Source organism: Varanus komodoensis, unplaced genomic scaffold, assembly GCF_004798865.1.
Source record: "Varanus komodoensis strain SLA01 unplaced genomic scaffold, ASM479886v1 scaffold67, whole genome shotgun sequence".
Classification (NCBI taxonomy): domain Eukaryota; kingdom Metazoa; phylum Chordata; class Lepidosauria; order Squamata; family Varanidae; genus Varanus; species Varanus komodoensis.
This window is the reverse complement of record NW_025336308.1, coordinates 2794345-2812525: the sequence shown is the minus strand read 5'-3', so window position 1 is coordinate 2812525 and position 18181 is coordinate 2794345. Positions and strand designations below refer to the sequence as shown.

Here is an 18181-nt window from a genome sequence, read left to right as displayed (position 1 = left end):
CCCTGAACCCGTGTGCACGAGCTCTTAGGGGGAGCTCTATATGTTGCGTAACACGTTTGTGTAAAGGAGTAGTGAGTCATCTTCTTATCCACCATGATCTCTGACTCCCTCCAAAATTACAACCTGACTAGTAATTTCCTGTCTTACCAAACTGTATGTCCATGTCCTACGTGTGGTACTTGTTCTTAGAATTTCACTTTGTTATTTTAGTGGTGTTTTTTGAGTCCGTTTGGACACTCCCTTCACCACTTTTCTGTGGAAGTCCTTGCAATCTTTCTAAACGTTCGGTGTCCTTCCCAACTTTGAAAAGTGTGTTACCTGTTCTTTCATTCAATATAGTAAAGACCATACAGACCTCTATGGATAATCCCTTTTTGGTGGTTTTACTATGGCATGGAATTTGGTTCTTTGAATGCTGCCTATTTCACTCTGTTGTTATTATTTCACATGAGCAAAGGTGAATAGTGTCAGGCTCTTCTCAAAGCGTCATTCTGACCCTCTCGCTCCCGTAGTGTTCCCTTGTGCTTCTAAGCAGGCAGAGAAGGAGAGAACTTAAGCCCTGTTTCTGGAATTTTCCCTGTGAGTAATGCAAAGGCATCTCAGAGCTGAGAACACACTTCCACCCTGCTAGATAATTTAAACCAGATGGAGTGGAAAGCTCTAGCCTGCCTTTGTAAAAGTGTGCAGCCTAACTGGAACAATGGAGAATGGTGCAGGCAACAGACTTTATCAGCTTTGTGAGCAAATTCACAAAAGTACGACCCAGCTTGCTTTCCTATTCCTGTACTTGGCATTTGTGGCTTAGGAAGTATAAATTGACTTCTGGAAAGCTTTTGACTTTGTCTGGAGCCAGTTTTTACTTTCTTTAAGCTACGTTGAACTTCAAATAGCCACAGTATTTCAGTCAGCCCAAAGGCTATGCATATATCCTACAGCGTAGTCTCTTCATATTGAGGGTTTTTGTAACGGCACAGTTCAAACAGAAGAACTTCCAAACAAAAATACTCCAAGAAATCTTTAATTAAAATGTCCCTGCACCTCATTGCAGGAACTGAAACTGGCACTGAGACAGTATTCAGAGTATTGTTTAGTTATTTATTATATTTTATTCTGCTCCCATAGCCCTCCAGGGCTCTCTGGGCAGTATATCTCATAACTGGAACTATAAAACAGGTGAAAACTCAAGCAAGGCATTTCTGATGGGCACTAGAACACTCATTGATGAGGAGAATGGTTTGTGACTAACTTTTATCAAGGAATCTTGACCTCGGGGCTGCTATGTGGGACCTCTGTTTAAATTCCATTTCTGGCTCATTATAAAAAGCCATGTTAAGAGACCCCGGTGTTCCAGGTCTTTACACTGTTGGAAGTCACAGCAGCCCTCCCGTTTTTGAAACCCTGCATGGTTTTGAGGGAAGTGGGAGCAGGTAAACATGCTGGTTCTTGCCCTGGATTCCGTTCAGCCGCGGGCGGACTGAGTCAAGCAGTCACTCAAGGGACACAAGCTTCTTTCTACCTGTTCACAACGCCCTGGATAGTCTTGACACTTCAACCAATCCATAGACTTTCTTCAAAGAAATTAACATGATATTTGTGGTAAAAATAAATTACTGCTTTGCGATAATAGTGATTGCCAATAATAATGAATATGAGAGTAATAGGTTCCAACAACAGGGGAGGAAATGGACAGAACTGTTGGGTACTGTGAGCTGTCTCTTCTGAGGCATCTGAAATCTAACTCCAGAAACCACTTGATTTCAAAGGGAAATTATGAGCTAATTTTATCCTGTGCAAATGGTCTTGAATGTTGGGATCCGTTCTGAATTAAAGGCACTGCCAGGAGATGAATCCTCTAGAGCGTCACCTTTGCTGAACGCCAGTCACTATTCAGGGATTAATGTACTCGCAGAATTCATCTTCATTTATACCTCACAAGGAAGGGACTTTCCCTGAAAACCAGTGTTGTTGCCTCACAATCAGTAACACCCCAGTGTTGCCTCCCTGCTTCTCAGAATTGAACAGTGGTGATTGAAGGGAACTCTGGTCCTTGCAGCATGTCAGACTGCTGGGGCCTGCATAATCCTGCTGCTCCACGTTGAATGAAATGGATATTTTCTAAAACCATTTTCTGGTTCGAATTAAAGACAGCCAGCTCCAGTCTTTCCAGTGCCTGCTCCACAAGTATTTCATCCTCATGCACTCGTTCAAAAGAAACTGTTAGTATCACTCTGAGGAAGGCATTTCCCTCTCCATGTATGCTGCTCGTTAAGTGGAACATGACTCCAGTTTAGTCATTTGATTAGAAGAAGTTTCTTCTTACAAATGGCTAGTTCTAGTTGAGCGTGCCGTGCTTAATACATTTATAGATGGGGGTGGAGTGGGGGCTCCTGACTCATTTCTTCTAGCATCCAGCCTGGGCTTCTGGCCAGATTCATCACAACCTTTTTATTGTAGAGCAGCAGAATACTAAATGGAATTTGTCGTTTGGGTTCCCTCTTGTTAAAATAATTGCAGAATAGTGGAATATTGTAAATTTTCTCTGATGGACTAAGATTGAGGATAGATTGAATTTCCTGTTGGGTGAACACAAAACTGATAGATATTATTCATGAGGAGTATACTTTTGTCATGAATGCAGATACATTTCCAGTGCTGCATTTAGCAGTGCCATCCACAGCCAGTAATTTGCGCTAAATGTGATTTACATATGCCGGTTACAGCCCTCAAAGGCGCAACACTGAAATATGAATTAATATACTTCTGTTTTAGCCACCCGTATAACCACTAGTTGCTCTTGTCCATGAAGGCCAGCGCTGCAGTGGATGTGTGGGTTTGCAGGGTGTTTCTGGGCTTTTGCAGAATGATCTGGCAGAACATACATATGCTGTTTCTTAAGCAGATGTGAACTAACCCCTGTTAAAAACAAATGGAGCCTTCGGTTGGGCTGGTTGTATGATCCGGGGGTAGTTTCTGTCAGTGCCCTCTTGTAGTCTGGGTTGCAGGGTTGCTTCCTCACCCCCAGATCAGCAGCACCCCCCCCACGGTCAGTCTTGGGGGCTGAAACCTGCTCTGCTCACTGCCTCTTGGCATCCCTGCCTGCTGGGCTGGGCTGGAAACTGGTGGTGTCCCAGCATCTTTGCAGAGAAACAGGTGAGAGCCTTGCTCAAATTCTGCATGAGATCCCGGCGGGTTCAGATCGAGGTTTCTTCCTACAGGGATTGATCCCCTTTTATCACGTTCCCCTTTGAGGGAATTTTTCCAGGATTAGTCAGCTGGAAATAGTCCCCTTAGGAAGCATGACCTTGCTAAGTCCATTAGAAAGCTCTAAATGATAGAACACAGGCCAGTTTCCCCAGTGTGTAGTTGCAAAGAGACAACCTGGCTGTCGTCAAGCTGTATCCTCGTCATCTTAGGGCAGGTGGGTGCAGGCTGGATACCAGCCTGAACTGGCAACTTGTGCAAGCAGCTGTGCTGGTATCAGCCACTAAGCAAATGCATCACTAGCCAAACGACACATAATCACAAGAGAGAACCCTTTGGATTGTTTGAAGGAGTCAAGAAACGGGGTGGTGGGAACCCTGCCATACAGCCCATTTTCCACTAAGGGGAGATAGAGAGCCAGGAATGGGTGCTTTTCGTTGCGACATGCTTTTCTTACTTTTGCAGTTCCAGTCCCATTTTTTTCCTCCTCTGTGTATGGGGACTATTAATACAGGATAGCGAGATGAATTACAGCTTTGTAGCGAGCATCAAAATTGTATATGATGGGTTTTATTAAACCCAGTTGACTGTAAATAACCATGAGCCGTACAGGTTTATTGTTTGATTTAAAGTTGCTTCCAGTGGCTGCTTGCAGAAGTGAGCAGACGGGAAAGAGGCACTAAGCAATGAGGCAAGAGCTGCGGCTCGAGGAGCGGAGCCTTCGAGGCTTTGTGCGGCTTGTGCGTGCTAGGAGATGTGCCTACTTTGTGCGTGTGTTTGGAGCACGCCATGTGCAGTGCAGCCAACCACCGTGATTTGGAGAGTTCGCAATGAATCTGTGATTATTCTTGACTTCTGTAATAGTGGATCTCTGTAGTTCATAGTTAGGTTTTTTAATATAGCATCTTAAAAGATATCCTTTGCTTCTCCTGCCATGGCTGTGATCCAAACCAGAATCTCTCACAAAAGTGACCTTGTCTTGTGGCGAGGGGATTTTAAACTACTCGTCTGCAGAAAGAACATGGGTCTCCGATGGCTTGGGTGTATGTTCGAATCCTCACCTCCTCGCTGAGGGGAAATTAAGGCAGCCAGCTTTGCTCGTCAGTTGAATTCATACTGGTGCTGTGTCTTTGTGCCCAGGCTCTTCCTCTTTGCTCTCCTGCTGCTGTCCTTTCCTTAGGCTCTTGTTCCCATTAATCCCCCTGCCTTTATAATAGAGGAATTATAAGCCTCACTAACCTGGATTTTTCTAAAGTGCAACAAAACAGAAGTGGTCACAGATTAATTTCCCCCCAGTGTTGCCATCAACCAGGCAAAGCAAGAAAGATAGGCCCTGCCTTCCTCAGTAGTAGAACTGGGAAGTTCTACTACTGGCCTGGGCCTGCCATGACTAACGATTGGCGTGCTTTGTGTGTAAATTGACCCCTGACTAGGCACGCTCATTTGGTGAACTTTTCTCAGGGCCTCGGAACCGGGCTGGTGTAGATAACACTTTATTTAGATATTAGGCATTAGAAATTGTTCTGTGTCACATCTGATTTGAATAAATCCCGAAGCAGCTTACCAAAAAAAACAAGACAAAATACATAATAGTATCAGAGTAGAGGTTGCTTCAAAGATGTCTCATGACTGGGAGATGACTACCATAAAGAGAACAAATGAAGCTAAATTACTGAACATGCTTGAGAATGTTGATGAAGACTTCTTTCTTTACATGTGGGTGACCAGATTTCATGAAATTTATGGAAGCCAAGCTGAAGCAGTATTAGAAAAGAGCAGGCAACATTCTGGGCCGTGTGCTGTTGTCTCTGAGAGAGAGAGTGAGATGAAGAGAGAGAGCGCACACAAGTGTTCTTGTACGGGGAACCCCAGGACTTGTAATCTGTCAGACAGAGAGAGGTGTGCCTCCCTGCATGCCATGTTCTCTCAAGAACTACAAGTCCCAGAGTTCCTTAGTTCCTGCTGGTATTTCCTCTGCAGAGGCAGAAGGAGCCAGCAGGTTCTGGCAGCTCTAGGGAAGCAGGACCACCATGCTAATCTGGACCATTGGAATCCCTGGGATCATGGGAGCCAGCATTGCAGTTACGATTTACAGATACCAGATCAGATGTGAGTAAATGGGGCTGAGACCCACACACTTGAGGAGAATAAGAGCCATTGAACTGAGCAGGTCTTCTTCTTGGGCAGTTATGTAAGGATCGCCACTTTGAGCTGCTTTTCTGATCCCCAAATTCCATAGAGGAACTGACAGTAGATCCCAGGGAACAATGTCAAAACATATTTTAACAATGAACGTGGATATAATTAATAGAGCTGTGCATCACATTTGGGCAAATCCTGATTCCAGTACAGATTTGGACAGATTTGGAAGGTGTCTAAACTAACGTGGGGCTCAAACTGGGCAGAGTCCCAATCTGAGCACTCCACAGAATTTAGGATTCAGAAGGATGCAGTCTGTCTTCGAAATCATGTCTTCCCAAATTGTCCAGGTACTGCAGGTGTGATCCTGAATCTGGGTTGGGGCAGGTTTGACAGGGCCTTATTAAATTAGGCTACTCTGTTCAAGTGGGGCGAGCGTGAATTTCATGCTGCTTCCCACCCCAGCACCTGCCAGCTGCTGCTTCGGCCATCTTCTGCCTTTGTTTTCAGCTAGGTTTCTCTAGCCTAATACTGGCTTACAAATACTAGATATTCCTGCCAGTTGCTATGGTTACCTGTGAGTTACCATTATTTTGGCTGCAGAAATGAGTTTGATGCACTTGTAGTCGTGTTTGTATTATGTGAGCTGCAGTGTCATCTTAAAAGCATAAAGATAGTCAGGAATAGCACCCCTGCCAGAATTTACTGCTGGAAGCTCCTTACTATCAACTGTGGTGCAACCCAAGCTTGACATTCATTTTCCTGCATTTACAGCACAACCAGAGGATGAGATGTTTGTGCTGGCCCAATTCACAAGACCATATAGCAGTGACAGTCGATAAGATGCCCCAGGGAATATCCTAGAAAGAATGAAGCCTCGACCATTTCTAGGCCCAGCTCACAGTGCTGGCTCTTAACCTCTAAGCCTCGAACAGCGTAGGAAGTGGATGTTCAACGGACCTCTTCCTCCCATGCGATTTTATTGATCCATTTGGATCGGCCAAAGAGTTCTGCTTCATCAGCTGCTACTGTCAGGAGCGCATGTTGGCTGGGGATGCTGGGAGATGTAGTTCAACACACCTGGAAGGTGCCAGGCTGGGGAAGTCTGCCTAGGCTATGGTGTGGCCTGTCCCATCTGGCTCCTCCTGAGTGGCAATACTGAGCACCAGGCAAAAGCCAGTTTGTTCTGGTAAGCCTGCTCAGCTGTTGATTTCTTACTCCTTGGCTTGCAAAAACATCGTGTTTTCTGATGGTCTTGTCTCACCTTTTTCTTTGTGGTTGCTTTTCAGTGCTTTTGATAGTAACTGCCTTGGGTGATTCAGAAATAAGATAGAAAGCAGGGCTGTAAGCATTTTGGTAACCTGGCCATGCCAGTAGTAGCCATCCTCCCCATTTTTGTCCCAACATTCATATGCCCACAACAAATACTCTTTTAAAATCTCTTCCTTTGCAAAGAATGATGATTCCCCTCCTCTTTCTCTCATGCTGCCTCCTGCTTCCCTGGGGCCGGCATCACTTGCACAGTTTCTGAATATTTGCTCTGCCAACTTTTTGCACAGTGCCAGAACTTCCCATCCTGGAGAAAAGGAACTGGCTGATCCACCTGTACTACATCCGCAAAGACTATGACTTGTGTAAGGTAGGAGTGTGAGATCCCCCAGCGGTGGCCTGTCTGTATCCTTAAGCGTAGGAGTAGAGAGGAGCCCATGTTCTTGCTGTGGAGGCGGAGTTCAGTTCTTCCTGCATCTGCTTGAAATATAGCCTTTTCCAGTCTCCAAACCAATGTTTAGAAATTGGGACTCTTCCAGCAGGCCCTCCCTCCTCAGGCAAATTCCTTCCTCCATTCCTTGGCTTGCTGTAGCCGTAAGTTGTTCTTAAGCCCGAGTCAGAGCTAACTTTGGTTCATCCTAACCAAGATGATCTCCATGATTTGAACTGGATTCACTGTTCATGGGTTTGGGGCATGAATTGGGGTTTCATGATTGCTAGTTCCAGTTTGGGTAGGGCGTAGAGAATCCAGACCCAGTTGGGGAGGAGAGGGAGGGAGGAGGGCATCTACGAAGCAGTAATTTGGCGATTGGGAACTGTCTGAACGGCGCTTTAAGGTATAATCCCATGCAAGATTATAATGCCATTAAATGAAGGGGGAGACCTGCTAATATTAGAGATACCGAAGAGCCTGTGCTCTTGGATCATGTGACCTCCAGGAGAGGTCAAACCAGCCTGCAAGAGGAGCTGATCGCCAGCATGAGAAGCAGCTCTCGCAGCCCGCATTTCGTTGCTCCAAAGGAGAGCACGGGCACCTTTCCTGCGGTGCTGCAGCTTTCCTTAACGAACAGCAGCTTAGTGCTGAGGATACAATTGTTGGGCTGCGAAGCAAACTCTGTCCAAAACAGCTACTAAACACTGCCTCTTTGTTGGTCAGATTGCTATAAAAGAGCAACTTCAGGAGACCCAAGGACTGTGTGAATATGCCATTTATGTTCAAGGTAAGCTGAAAACACCCTTCCACCCCGTCTTAGGGTCAACATGCTGCAAACTTATCTGATACGTTTCTGAAGAGTTACAAGCAAGCTTTTTTGGGGTTGATACCAATACTATTGTACTAACCTCAGTAACTGCCCAAATTATTAAGATGCTTCCATAGTTTTACTGTTTTATTGCTTTAATTCTACATTGTAAGCCGTCCCGAGATGCCAAGGCATGAGGGGACAGCATATAAAAGTTTTAAATAAATAAAATAGTTCAGGAAAGCTTAATTGCTAGAAGAATAGCATATTTACATCTCTCTTGCTTCTAAGGAAATAGGGCGAGGAGTTAGGAAGTTTTACCCAGCACGATTATGGAGCTGCAGCATCAGTGAGAGAGATTAATTTGGTGTGGACAGGGCTGACCGCTGGAAGTCAGAAGAACAGAGTATTTGTATGTCTCTCCTATAAAGCGTGCTCTGAAATGTTTACTGTACTGTGAGACCATGAAGAAAGCCTCTGCTTGGTACTCACGTAGCCCAAGGAATGGTGATTACTACCGAATTCTGAAAAGCGGATTGCTTTCATTCATCCATTAGCTGCCTTCCCTACAGTCTGGCATTCAAAGTGGCATGCAATGAAGAAAGAAAACAGCAGTGCAAACATTCAGTATTTATGTATGCATGCATCACTATTATACCTTTTAATAAATGTTGGTTACTCTTTCTCTGAGGAATGTAGAACAATTTTCATATTCTTCGAGTGTTACTTAGTTTGAATTGTAGAAGTTCAACAGTCAGAAATCGTAATATGAAGTTTACCTGTAAATGGGAGAGGACTCACGTCGGAGCCAGCGTGGTGCATGGACCGGGATTTGGGACTCATCTCCCCATTGCACCATGAGGCACAGGACCAAATTACCTGTTCCACGCAGATGCATGTAGTAAAGCCGTAGTAGTATTTATAAGTAGAAAAGGGGGAGGAGAAAGGAGAGGCCCCCGACTGACATGCTTGTGATGTGGTTGCTTCCTAGCTTTGATCGATCGCTTGGAGGGGCGGATTCACGAATCGCTCGAGCTGTTCCAGACGTGTGCTATTCTGAAGCCTCGGAATGCAGACAACCTCAAGCAAGTGGCCCGATCATTGTAGGTGCCGTTCTCTTCCTCAGCTTTGAGAGGTCACGTCAGGGTGGGAGCTCCCCGAAGACTGTTTCAGTCCCCTTAGCACCTGTGTTTGCATAATCAAATGCTGCCCACTTGAGCATGCAAGAGGAGCCCAGATAAATCTGGCCAAGGCCTGTCCAGCCCAGCGGCCTCCTTGGCACCCACCAAATGTCTCGAGAAGCCCAAAACCACGGCATGGAAGCCGCAGCCCCACTTCTGCTGCTCCTCCAGCCCTCTGTCGCCTCTCCATACGGAGGCGCCAGACAGGCGTGATGGACGCGCGGTTTCCCTGTGCACCTGCCTAATTCCCGTTTAGAACCCTCTGATCTGACACCCATCAGGGCAGCACCTGCTGTGCAGCTTAGAAGCAGAGACCCTTCGAGGGCCACCCTGTGCATGAAGAGACAGCTTGCTGGGAGCTGTAGGACTTTTCCTGCTGAAACGTGCATAGGATTGCGCGGAATTGCTTAGACTCGTCTGAGTCTCAAGGGCTCAGGGTGGACAGTTAGAAATCTTACGAAGTTGTGAAGAGTTGCATTACGTAATATTCACCCTACACTTAGACCTTTTGGACCACCTTGGAGCAGGTGGTGAGACAAGCTAGGAATCCCCAGGGGATGAGGAGGGGCCCTCTTTGGGCAGGTCTCAGGTATTCTGTTTAACTTTGCATGCCAGTAAGCATCTATCAGAGCTCCCTTTGAGTCTCTGGCTGACACACCTATTTCTTGTCCTGTAATGTTTTGGGAGGAAATGCTTTGAAAAATAAGGTGCAAAATTTTGTTGTAGGTTTCTCCTGGGAAAACACAAGGCAGCCATTGAAGTGTACAATGACGCAGCTCAGCACAATCAGAAGGACTGGGTATGCACGGGGTTTTCCTTCCTGTCTGTGGAGATGGCTAGCGTTTGATACATGCAGATGGATAGTTGACCCAGGTCCCTTTTTCCTTTGTATGTGAGCAGTAACTTGCAGAGAGAAACTGAAATATGAATAGGGCTCTACACAGATGCAGACTTGTCCTTGTGAATCTGCTAATTGGGGAACATGCTTCTGCAGCCACCAAAATTGCTGCAGGCTCTGTCTGGTTACAGCCTTTCTCTATCATGATCGTGGGACACACAGTCGGACCAAGGATACGTACAGGAGAAAGCGATGCATTCATTAGCCCTTTGCCCCATCGGCAGCCTGGTTGCGTTCCAGCCACAAGCCTATTTCCTGGACTCCAGCTGTCTGATGAAGTGATGCTGGAGGAAATATACCACCTTTTTCCAAGGTAGAGCAAAATGGAAGCATCGGCTTGTGTCTCTGCCAGATGTGCACAGGGATGGCCATCTGCTTTAATATTCAGCAAGAAAACAAAACTCTCGTGGACCAAATGTCACATGCTGAGTTGTAATCTCATCATCAGCGAAAGATCACATACCAAGTCACTGCTACAGTTGCCAAAGGTACCACTGCTAAGATACAGGCTGTCTGTTTATTTGGAGCCTTTCTTATCCCCTTCTTCGGCCAAAGAGCTTTCAGAGTAGCAAAAAAGATTAAAAAGCAATACAACAATACAAATTGGGTACAATAAACATGGATTGAACACCTAGAACACGTCCGTTCCAGACCATGTGAAATTAATGAAGGGAGAGGAACTCCTCTGGAATAATCTGCTGCGGACTGCATGGTGTTTTGTTGGGTGGCGCCTGATCCTGCAGAGGGATAGGCCACCTCGCTCTCTCTTTTGACTTTTCTTTCACTCTCTCCTTCTCTCTCTCTCTCTGTCCTTTCCCACTTGCGGGCTGCTAGGGAAAGAACAGCATGCTCTCCCTAGAAGTCAGAACTGGTTGCTTGCAGAAGGCTTTTTTCAGACTGGGCTGAGGGTCACAGGTTGCCCACCCCTGATACGAACCTAGAGCTCTAAAAACGGTCAAGACCCGGGCAAATAAAGGTCCTCCCCCAGCTCCTAAAATGCATCAAAGTCAGTACTAGGTGAGCCTTCCTGGGGAGAACACTGACCTCTTGGGGTGCTGCTGCTGAAAAGACCCTACAATGTACCTTTCCTGAAAAAGCCGTGAGGGATGTGTGCGCACCTCCTCTTGCTAACAAGGATCTCCGAAAAAGGACATCTTTTTGCTCTATAATGGAGCAAAAGCCTGGTTATAACCAATGCCTGGTTATAAAACTCAGTTTCGGGGTCATCATCGTTATCTTACCTACAAGATGATGTGGCTGTTACCAGTAGCTGAGATAATGACAAATGATAGATTCCTCTTCATTCTGTGGTGTGAAATTTAGTATTGATCTGAAAGACGACCCTTTCAGATAGGAACCAGCATGTTTTATGAGTAAAGAGAGTTGAATCAGATGGAGCAAGTTGAACCACAGAAATGACAATGCAGGGAGACGGGTTCAGAATGGCCACAGCAGGTGCCTGTCTGCCCAGGTTCAGTGTTTTTGACAGAGGCACCCACAGCTTGGCTGAAAATGTCCAACTTTCTCTCGTTAATAGGTTTTCAAGGCTTGCAGCATCTGTTGAAAAAAAAGCCTCATTGTACCACTTGATAATTCAGAATTTTTTTCCACTGAAATGTTAGTTGATCATGGCTTGTTCATTTCCGCTTTTCTCGGGGAAATTGATAAGCAGTTTTGCTTGCTTTGTAGTTGCAGCATTCATTTAAGCTTCTCGGAAGACCAGTGTGCCAGCCACGGCGCAGCCGGGCTTGCTTTAGATGCTGTAAATATACGTTTGCCTTTATGACTCAGCTGGGTTTTCTGGTGTGTGGGCTCTTTAGATATTTCATACTGGCTCTGCCGATTAACTTGAAAACAATTTTCAGCACATCTCATCAGGTGTTAGCAGTAAATCTTTCCACATCTGGAACAAATACTTTCCTCAGTGGTTTGGCACAGAACAGTTATATTTTATTGTTTCATTCAGTGTGAAGAATAAAAGTGTGGTGATTATTCTCTGGAACTGATTCACTGTTGTCCAGCTAGAACTTCTGTAGAATCCTGAAAGCATCTTTACAAACTTGAACCTGAGTTGCCTTATAATTAAAAATGTCTTCTTTTTAATAAGGTGATATAGATTTTTATTGGGTTGTTTTCTGCATATGTGAACTAATACATCAACAAGACCAAGGCTAGGATTTTATGCAAAAAACCAAATGATGTTGTCAAAAGAAGAAGGCTAATATGTCTAGCTAAATGTTTGCCGGGTTTCCAGTTTCACTGTATTTCCATAGCATCTTTGGCCAGAGAAATTCCATTTAACTTTTATTATTGATTATGGAAGGTCAAGTAAATTAAAGTATTTGCAGGTTTGTAAATAGATGCAGTAGAGAAATTTAGGCTCATTAAATTACAATACAAATTAAGGCATGTTGTATTCTGGATGGGAGTGATGGTTATCAGTCTGAGAAAATGGGAGTGGCCATTCGGTGGTGGAATCTTTTTGTAGATTGCATCATCCCTGCTGTTCAAGGGTACTGATTCTGTCCTTTGCAGTTTGGTTTTGTGGCACACGGTGAGTCTGGAACCAGTATTTTATTACACTGAGTTTTATGATTTTAACTCCTCATGTATTGTCTGGGATTTAAGCATGTCCCCGTTTCTTTCACACCTAGGAGATTTGCCACAACTTGGGTGCCTGCTACATGCAGCTGAAGTATTTCAACAAGGTAAATGTGGGAAGTTTTCTGGGAGGCATTGCAAGTGGCTTTGTCGCATGTAGCAGAATTCTTAGCAGGTCCCCAACCTTCATGGGGCCATAAATCCAAACAGTGTGCTGTGAGTTTTGTATATAGCAAATTACTTGCATGGAAGGCAACTTCATAAAAGGAGGATTTGGGGTTTATTTTTAGAAGTATTTAGAAGGATTACTTCCATGCTGGACAGATTCAGCCTTATTTTCCAATGCTTTGAACTGCAGGGATATTTTTTCCCTAAAACAACCCCTACCATTATAAGAAGTTATACACAACTGATGTTTTCCTCACATAGGCCTTCCTGTGCAATCCTTTGCATGCTTAGACAGAAAAGTCCTACCATTCCAGGCAGTCAAACTTTACTCCTATTTAACCATGTCTAGGATTGTAGACTTTAGTATATACAAATGGTTCTGTTTAGTAGCATTTGAGTCTTGAGTTGTAGAAGCCAGACTTTTAACAAAGAAGACTGAAATATTAAGGAAGGGAGAAGGAATGAAGTGTGTGGGGTCGGGAACAGGGATTTAAAAATAAATGGAGAGGGGCTGGGATTAGCAGACAAGCAATTATGTACCTGTCCACTGGAATCCCCAGCTCAGCTTCCTGTAGTTGGTGAACATTGGGCAGAAACAGCCCAGAGTGCTAATAGCGCTGCAGATGTGGGTCCTGTTAACTTGCTGTTTTGAAAATGATCTCAGAGTGGAATTTTCTTTATGTGATGCCATATCTGTGCCCCATGTTGGACCTGGTGAAGGACAGAAGCATGTTCCCCCGGATGTGCCCATACATGGGTTTAGGAAGGACGTGCTTCTGTGACCCTGGAAGACAAGACTGTGCTGGTGCCTGTTTACATTTCTGTAAAAGATGATTTAAAAAAAAAGAAGCTGTTTTTAACCTCAGGGCTCCATGTTGTCTAATTTGTGCATGGAGACTATTTTTCCTTTTTTATGTTGTCTGAACCCAGCTGTGCTAGCATACCTTGGTCTGGTAACCATGAACAATCCCCATCTATGCGTCCCCTTCATAGATGGTTGTTGGGTTTTGAACTGTGACTTGTTAACAAAGCATGGTTTATTAGTGTGCCTGGGTTCAGATGACATGATAACCCATGTTTCAGTGACAACCCACTGTTCCACAACAACCCACATTCAACACATTCTCAGCTCTTAAGTATGATCAGTCGGATTGTCTGAACTCAGCTGATCTCTGGGTTGCAGCACTGGCTCCCGCTTCCCTGTCCTTGGGATTTACAGCATTTTAAGAGGAAGGAAGCCGGTGGTTGTGGGAAGCATCTGGCACAGGAATGCCAGCTCTTCTCATGATTCTGCAGCCTTCGGGTTGGAGCTGGCCACACTTCCTCCCATGGAAGCATGAGCAGGGAGCTTCCACCCAAGGCTTGCAAGCCATGCCGGGGCCTGCTGCGTTTTGGGAGCATGCGTGCTTGCATGGGGGATCTTTGATTTTAGTTGGAAGGTTTGCCCGGCGTCTTCATGCGCTATTCGCATGAGAAATTCCCTCTCCTCCTCCGCCACGCCACTGCGTGCATCCCTTGCATGGAGTCACATGGGCCTAGAAAATACAATGACGCCTGTAGAGCGTGCCAGCATTTTCACTTCTGAGTAATGAATATCCCATGCTGCCCAATTTGTTGACTTTGTCAGCATCTCCCTCTCCCCTAATGTGGCGGGGGTGGGGGGGACTCTGCAACCTCTCCTTCTTGTCCTGCCAGCTGAGCCCTGAGGAGGAAAAGCGGTTATTGTAATCGATGCCTCTCGTTGAAGGGGATTAACAGTGTGCCCAGGAGGACCTGCTCTGTGCTTTTGAGCCATTCAGCAGCCCTCAAGCCACAGTGCTTGAAAAGCATTTTGTGGAAAGATGAGCTGTAAAAGCCTCGGCCGCATCCCGCCCTGCCGCCCGCCCTGCCGCTTGGTCTTCACAAAAGGGCAGATTCTGCTATTCCGAAACACCCCCAGGTGGGCAAGAGGATGGAGCAAAGCAAATCAAGCTCCGGTTCCCTTGGCCAGCCTAGGTGGGGCCTGCAATCAGGGAGGGAGGGAGGTGAAAAGGGGCCGCTTCTCTTAGGGCTGTACTTTGGAAATGGCCAGGGCAGGAAGGACAGAAGGGAAGCTCTATTTACAAATTACGTTTCAGTGGAAGAAAAGAGAAAAAACTAATCCCCAAGGCAGAGGGCTTGGAAACAGAAAGTTCATCCTGGAAAGTTCTGTCTAGCAAAAAGCTATGCAAACTACACACGGGTGTTTTGAAAAGAAAAAAAAGAGAAACGTCTCACTTCTAATGCTCGTCTACTGGAAATGTGCCAGAGGAGCGTGGGAGGAGGCGAGGTGGGGGTCTCCTTTCGCTCCCATCGTGCGAACCGATTCTGGGCTCGCTCGCTTGGATGCGACATGCCCGGCTTTATCCGGCTGTCCTCTGTGCTGTGTGCTCAGGCCAAGGACCAGCTGAACAACGCGCTGCAGCTCAGCCGACACGACCTGACGTACATGATGCTGGGGAAGATCCACCTGCTGGAAGGGCAAAAGGAGCAGGCCATCGACGTCTACAAGAAAGCCGTGGAGTAAGCCCCCCCCCCCCGGCACGTGGGCGGAGACGGGAGGCCACCTGCCGGGTGCAGCGGCTGAAGCCATGGCACGGAGCTGGGGAGCTGGGCTGGGCGCCGCGCTGGGCCTGGCGCCAGACCGGGGTGGGCAGCGTGTGGCCGTCCGAGGTGCTGCCGGAGGGGCAGCTGCCCGCGTCCCTCACCGCTGGCCGGAGCGGACGGACGGCAGGCGCATTCCCTGGCATGAAACGTGGGATGGCGAAACCCCACGCTTCCTCTGCGAGGTCCAGGCTGCGCCTTCCATCAGCCTGGAGGCGGGCTGCCCCAGGTGGCAGACTGGGGGTCCCGTCGAAGGACTGCAGCTTGCAAACGTATTTTTATCACCCTGGTGGGGGCATTTCTGTTTTCTGTCTTGAGGCCAAAATGGCTTGGGGCCACCTCTTCCCTTGCTTAACAATGGAGGCGGCTCTGTATTAATGATGGCACCAGATGTCTTCAAACTCTCAGGTCATTTTTTTATATATATTTCAGGTTCTCTCCAGAAAACACAGAGCTCCTTACAACTCTGGGCCTGCTCTACCTGGAGGTATGCGGGGGTCGTTAATTGGATAATTGTTTAATGTAGTTGGGCAGCCTTGTATAGTGTTCATTTTCAAGCATCCCTGTATTAGGTATTTTTCTCAGGTCACACTGGCAAAATGGAACGGTCCCTTTTATATAACCTTTTTAGGTCCCCAGAGGAAGTAACCTGATCCTGTACAGTTGTGCCAGAGCAAAAATGCCGACAGGGCCTGCTTCTGTTACTGCCTGTTCCGAGTTGAATAAAGCTGGTCTTTCATGAATTTTCAGAAACACTGACTTGAAAGTTTTGAATCCCGATCCTGGCCAGTTGGGAGTCTGGTCTTTCAAAGGAAGCAAGTACTTAGGTTGTCCCTGCGAGCACACCCTTCTCCCAGATTAGCACGTGCCATTGCTTTGGGATAGACGCATTTGTGACACGAGGAAGCTCAGAGGCTTCGGGACTGCCCTGGGGACTGAGATGCTCACTGAATGCGGCCGGTGGAGCATCACACCTACCCCTGTGTGGAGGCTGCCCTTAAATCCGATGCATGCCTGGTGGAGCATGTGGTGAACCGTTCCCAGGCTGGGGGGCAGCCTGCCAGCAGCAGCCAGGGCCAAAGCCCAGAGCTAGCAGGGCCGAGGCAGCATGCTGGGCCGTGCCTTCTTTCTCCCCGCTGCGAAGGGGGACCCAAGGGGAGGGGGCACGGAGAGGAAGCCCAGCATGCTGTCCACAGGCGAACAGATCGGTCAGGTGGCAAGGGAGCCGCCATTCCTTTGCCAGGAGCTTCGGGAATGCCCCGAGAGTATTCAGTCTAGAGAATAACTTTCCAGGAAGGAGTGGCAGCTTGAACTTCTGAGACTGAGGACCCGTGTGGGGCTGGCTGTCCCTGGGGTGGCCTTTCTCTGGGAACCGCTCCGTCACATGCGGTGGCGTCGGTGGCATGACCAGCCGTGGTCAGTGTGTTGCTCGTCCTTTTCTCTCCACAAGTCCTTAACTGTGTCCGTTGCTTTCGTTTAGCTTGAAATTTATCAGAAGGCCTTTGAGCACCTGGGGAATGCTCTCACGTACGACCCCAGCAACTACAAGGTATGACTAGGCCTCATAGGTACTGCATGAATGGGGGTGTGCGTGAATATAGTACATTGATGCTGGAAGGTTTTTTAAAACTGCTAACTCAGGTGTGCAGAATGCGTGTGCCGCCAAACAGTAAGCCAACAAGGTCACCTGTTCAAGCGGGCCAGGGAGCGGTGGAACAGTAGGAGCTACCTGGATCAGGACTGGCCAGTATCCAGCCCATGCAGACCCAGTTGCTGTCCCCGCTTCGCCGTCAATATATTCCATTTTAGGGGCACTGAAAGGGCCAAACTTATGGATTTAACTCTGTGACTCGTGGTGTGTATTGCTGCCCAGAGTTCCTTATCTCTCTGAGGCACCAGATGCGGCATGGTGCCTTTGGAGTGCAGCCTCCCAGGGCTGGGGGCGTGTCCAGGGGCAACAGCAGCCTTCCAGAGTTATCTGCTCCTGACACGCATCGTCCGGACCATGTTCCCAGCCGAGGTCCTCCAGAGACTCTGACCGTGCTCCCCCTCATCCCCACCCAGCACAACCGTGGACCAAGAGTCTCTTTTCCAGTGCTTGGCCCTCCACGGTCACAAGCTTTCAGGTGCCTCCAGCTTGCGGACGTACTCCTCCTCCTCCTCCTCCTCCTCCTCCTCCTCAGCAAAATGCTCTCTTTACTGACTCCTGTTGGTGAAGAGCCAGCTAGTTACTTGGCTGCTCTGTCTGTTTTCAAGGCCATCTTGGCGGCCGGCAGTATGATGCAGACGCATGGCGATTTTGATGTCGCCCTCACGAAATACCGAGTGGTCGCTTGCGCTGTTCCCGAGAGCCCCCCGCTCTGGAACAACATTGGGATGTGCTTCTTTGGAAAGAAGAAGTATGTGGCGGTAGGTGCCCCGTCCCCTTCCTCCTCCTCCTCAGTAGGACCAGGAGCCTTTGCCTCTGCGTTGGGGTGCTGCCAGCCTCTTCCCCTGCCCCGGCTCCTTTTACTGGTGCGCAGAGAGAGCCCTGAATTGGGCGGGCGGGCGGGCGGGCAGGCGTTTCTCTCCTTCGCACTGCTGCATGCAGAAGGGAAGGCGCAGCGGAGCCCCTCCTGGCTTCCCTTTCCCCTTTATGCACCCCGGCAAAATGCCCCGGGCTTCTCTTGAGTTTTCTCTTGAGTTTTATTTATTGGTGTTGGAGAAGAGACTGCAGGGAAAGCCGTCTCCTATTTCTCTGCACCCCAGTGAGACCTGAACTCCAGAGTGGGGGTTTGTACTGCTGCGCATCCTTCAAACACCTGATCAAGCATCAGGTGATCTGGACCACCGAGCGAGTGCTGCGATTTGCTTTCAGTCTT

The 18181-nt window shown here is 47.5% G+C and overlaps 1 protein-coding gene across 4 annotated transcripts in view; it reads left to right on the top strand.

Moving 5' to 3' along the window:
* BBS4 (Bardet-Biedl syndrome 4) overlaps nucleotides 1-18181 on the top strand; it is a 29115-nt gene that overhangs the window by 5398 nt on the left and 5536 nt on the right. For 2 of the 4 annotated variants that reach the window (XM_044450537.1, XM_044450535.1), the window contains exons 3-11: nucleotides 6900-6979; nucleotides 7766-7829; nucleotides 8842-8953; nucleotides 9758-9830; nucleotides 12584-12637; nucleotides 15112-15239; nucleotides 15753-15807; nucleotides 16801-16869; nucleotides 17577-17729. In XM_044450537.1, the coding sequence (XP_044306472.1) occupies nucleotides 6900-6979; nucleotides 7766-7829; nucleotides 8842-8953; nucleotides 9758-9830; nucleotides 12584-12637; nucleotides 15112-15239; nucleotides 15753-15807; nucleotides 16801-16869; nucleotides 17577-17729 (788 nt within the window). Of the gene's footprint in view, nucleotides 1-5189; nucleotides 5311-6899; nucleotides 6980-7765; nucleotides 7830-8841; nucleotides 8954-9757; nucleotides 9831-12583; nucleotides 12638-15111; nucleotides 15240-15752; nucleotides 15808-16800; nucleotides 16870-17576; nucleotides 17730-18181 lie in introns of those variants that run through there. The other 2 variants (XM_044450536.1, XM_044450538.1) reach the window with 2 other exon arrangements.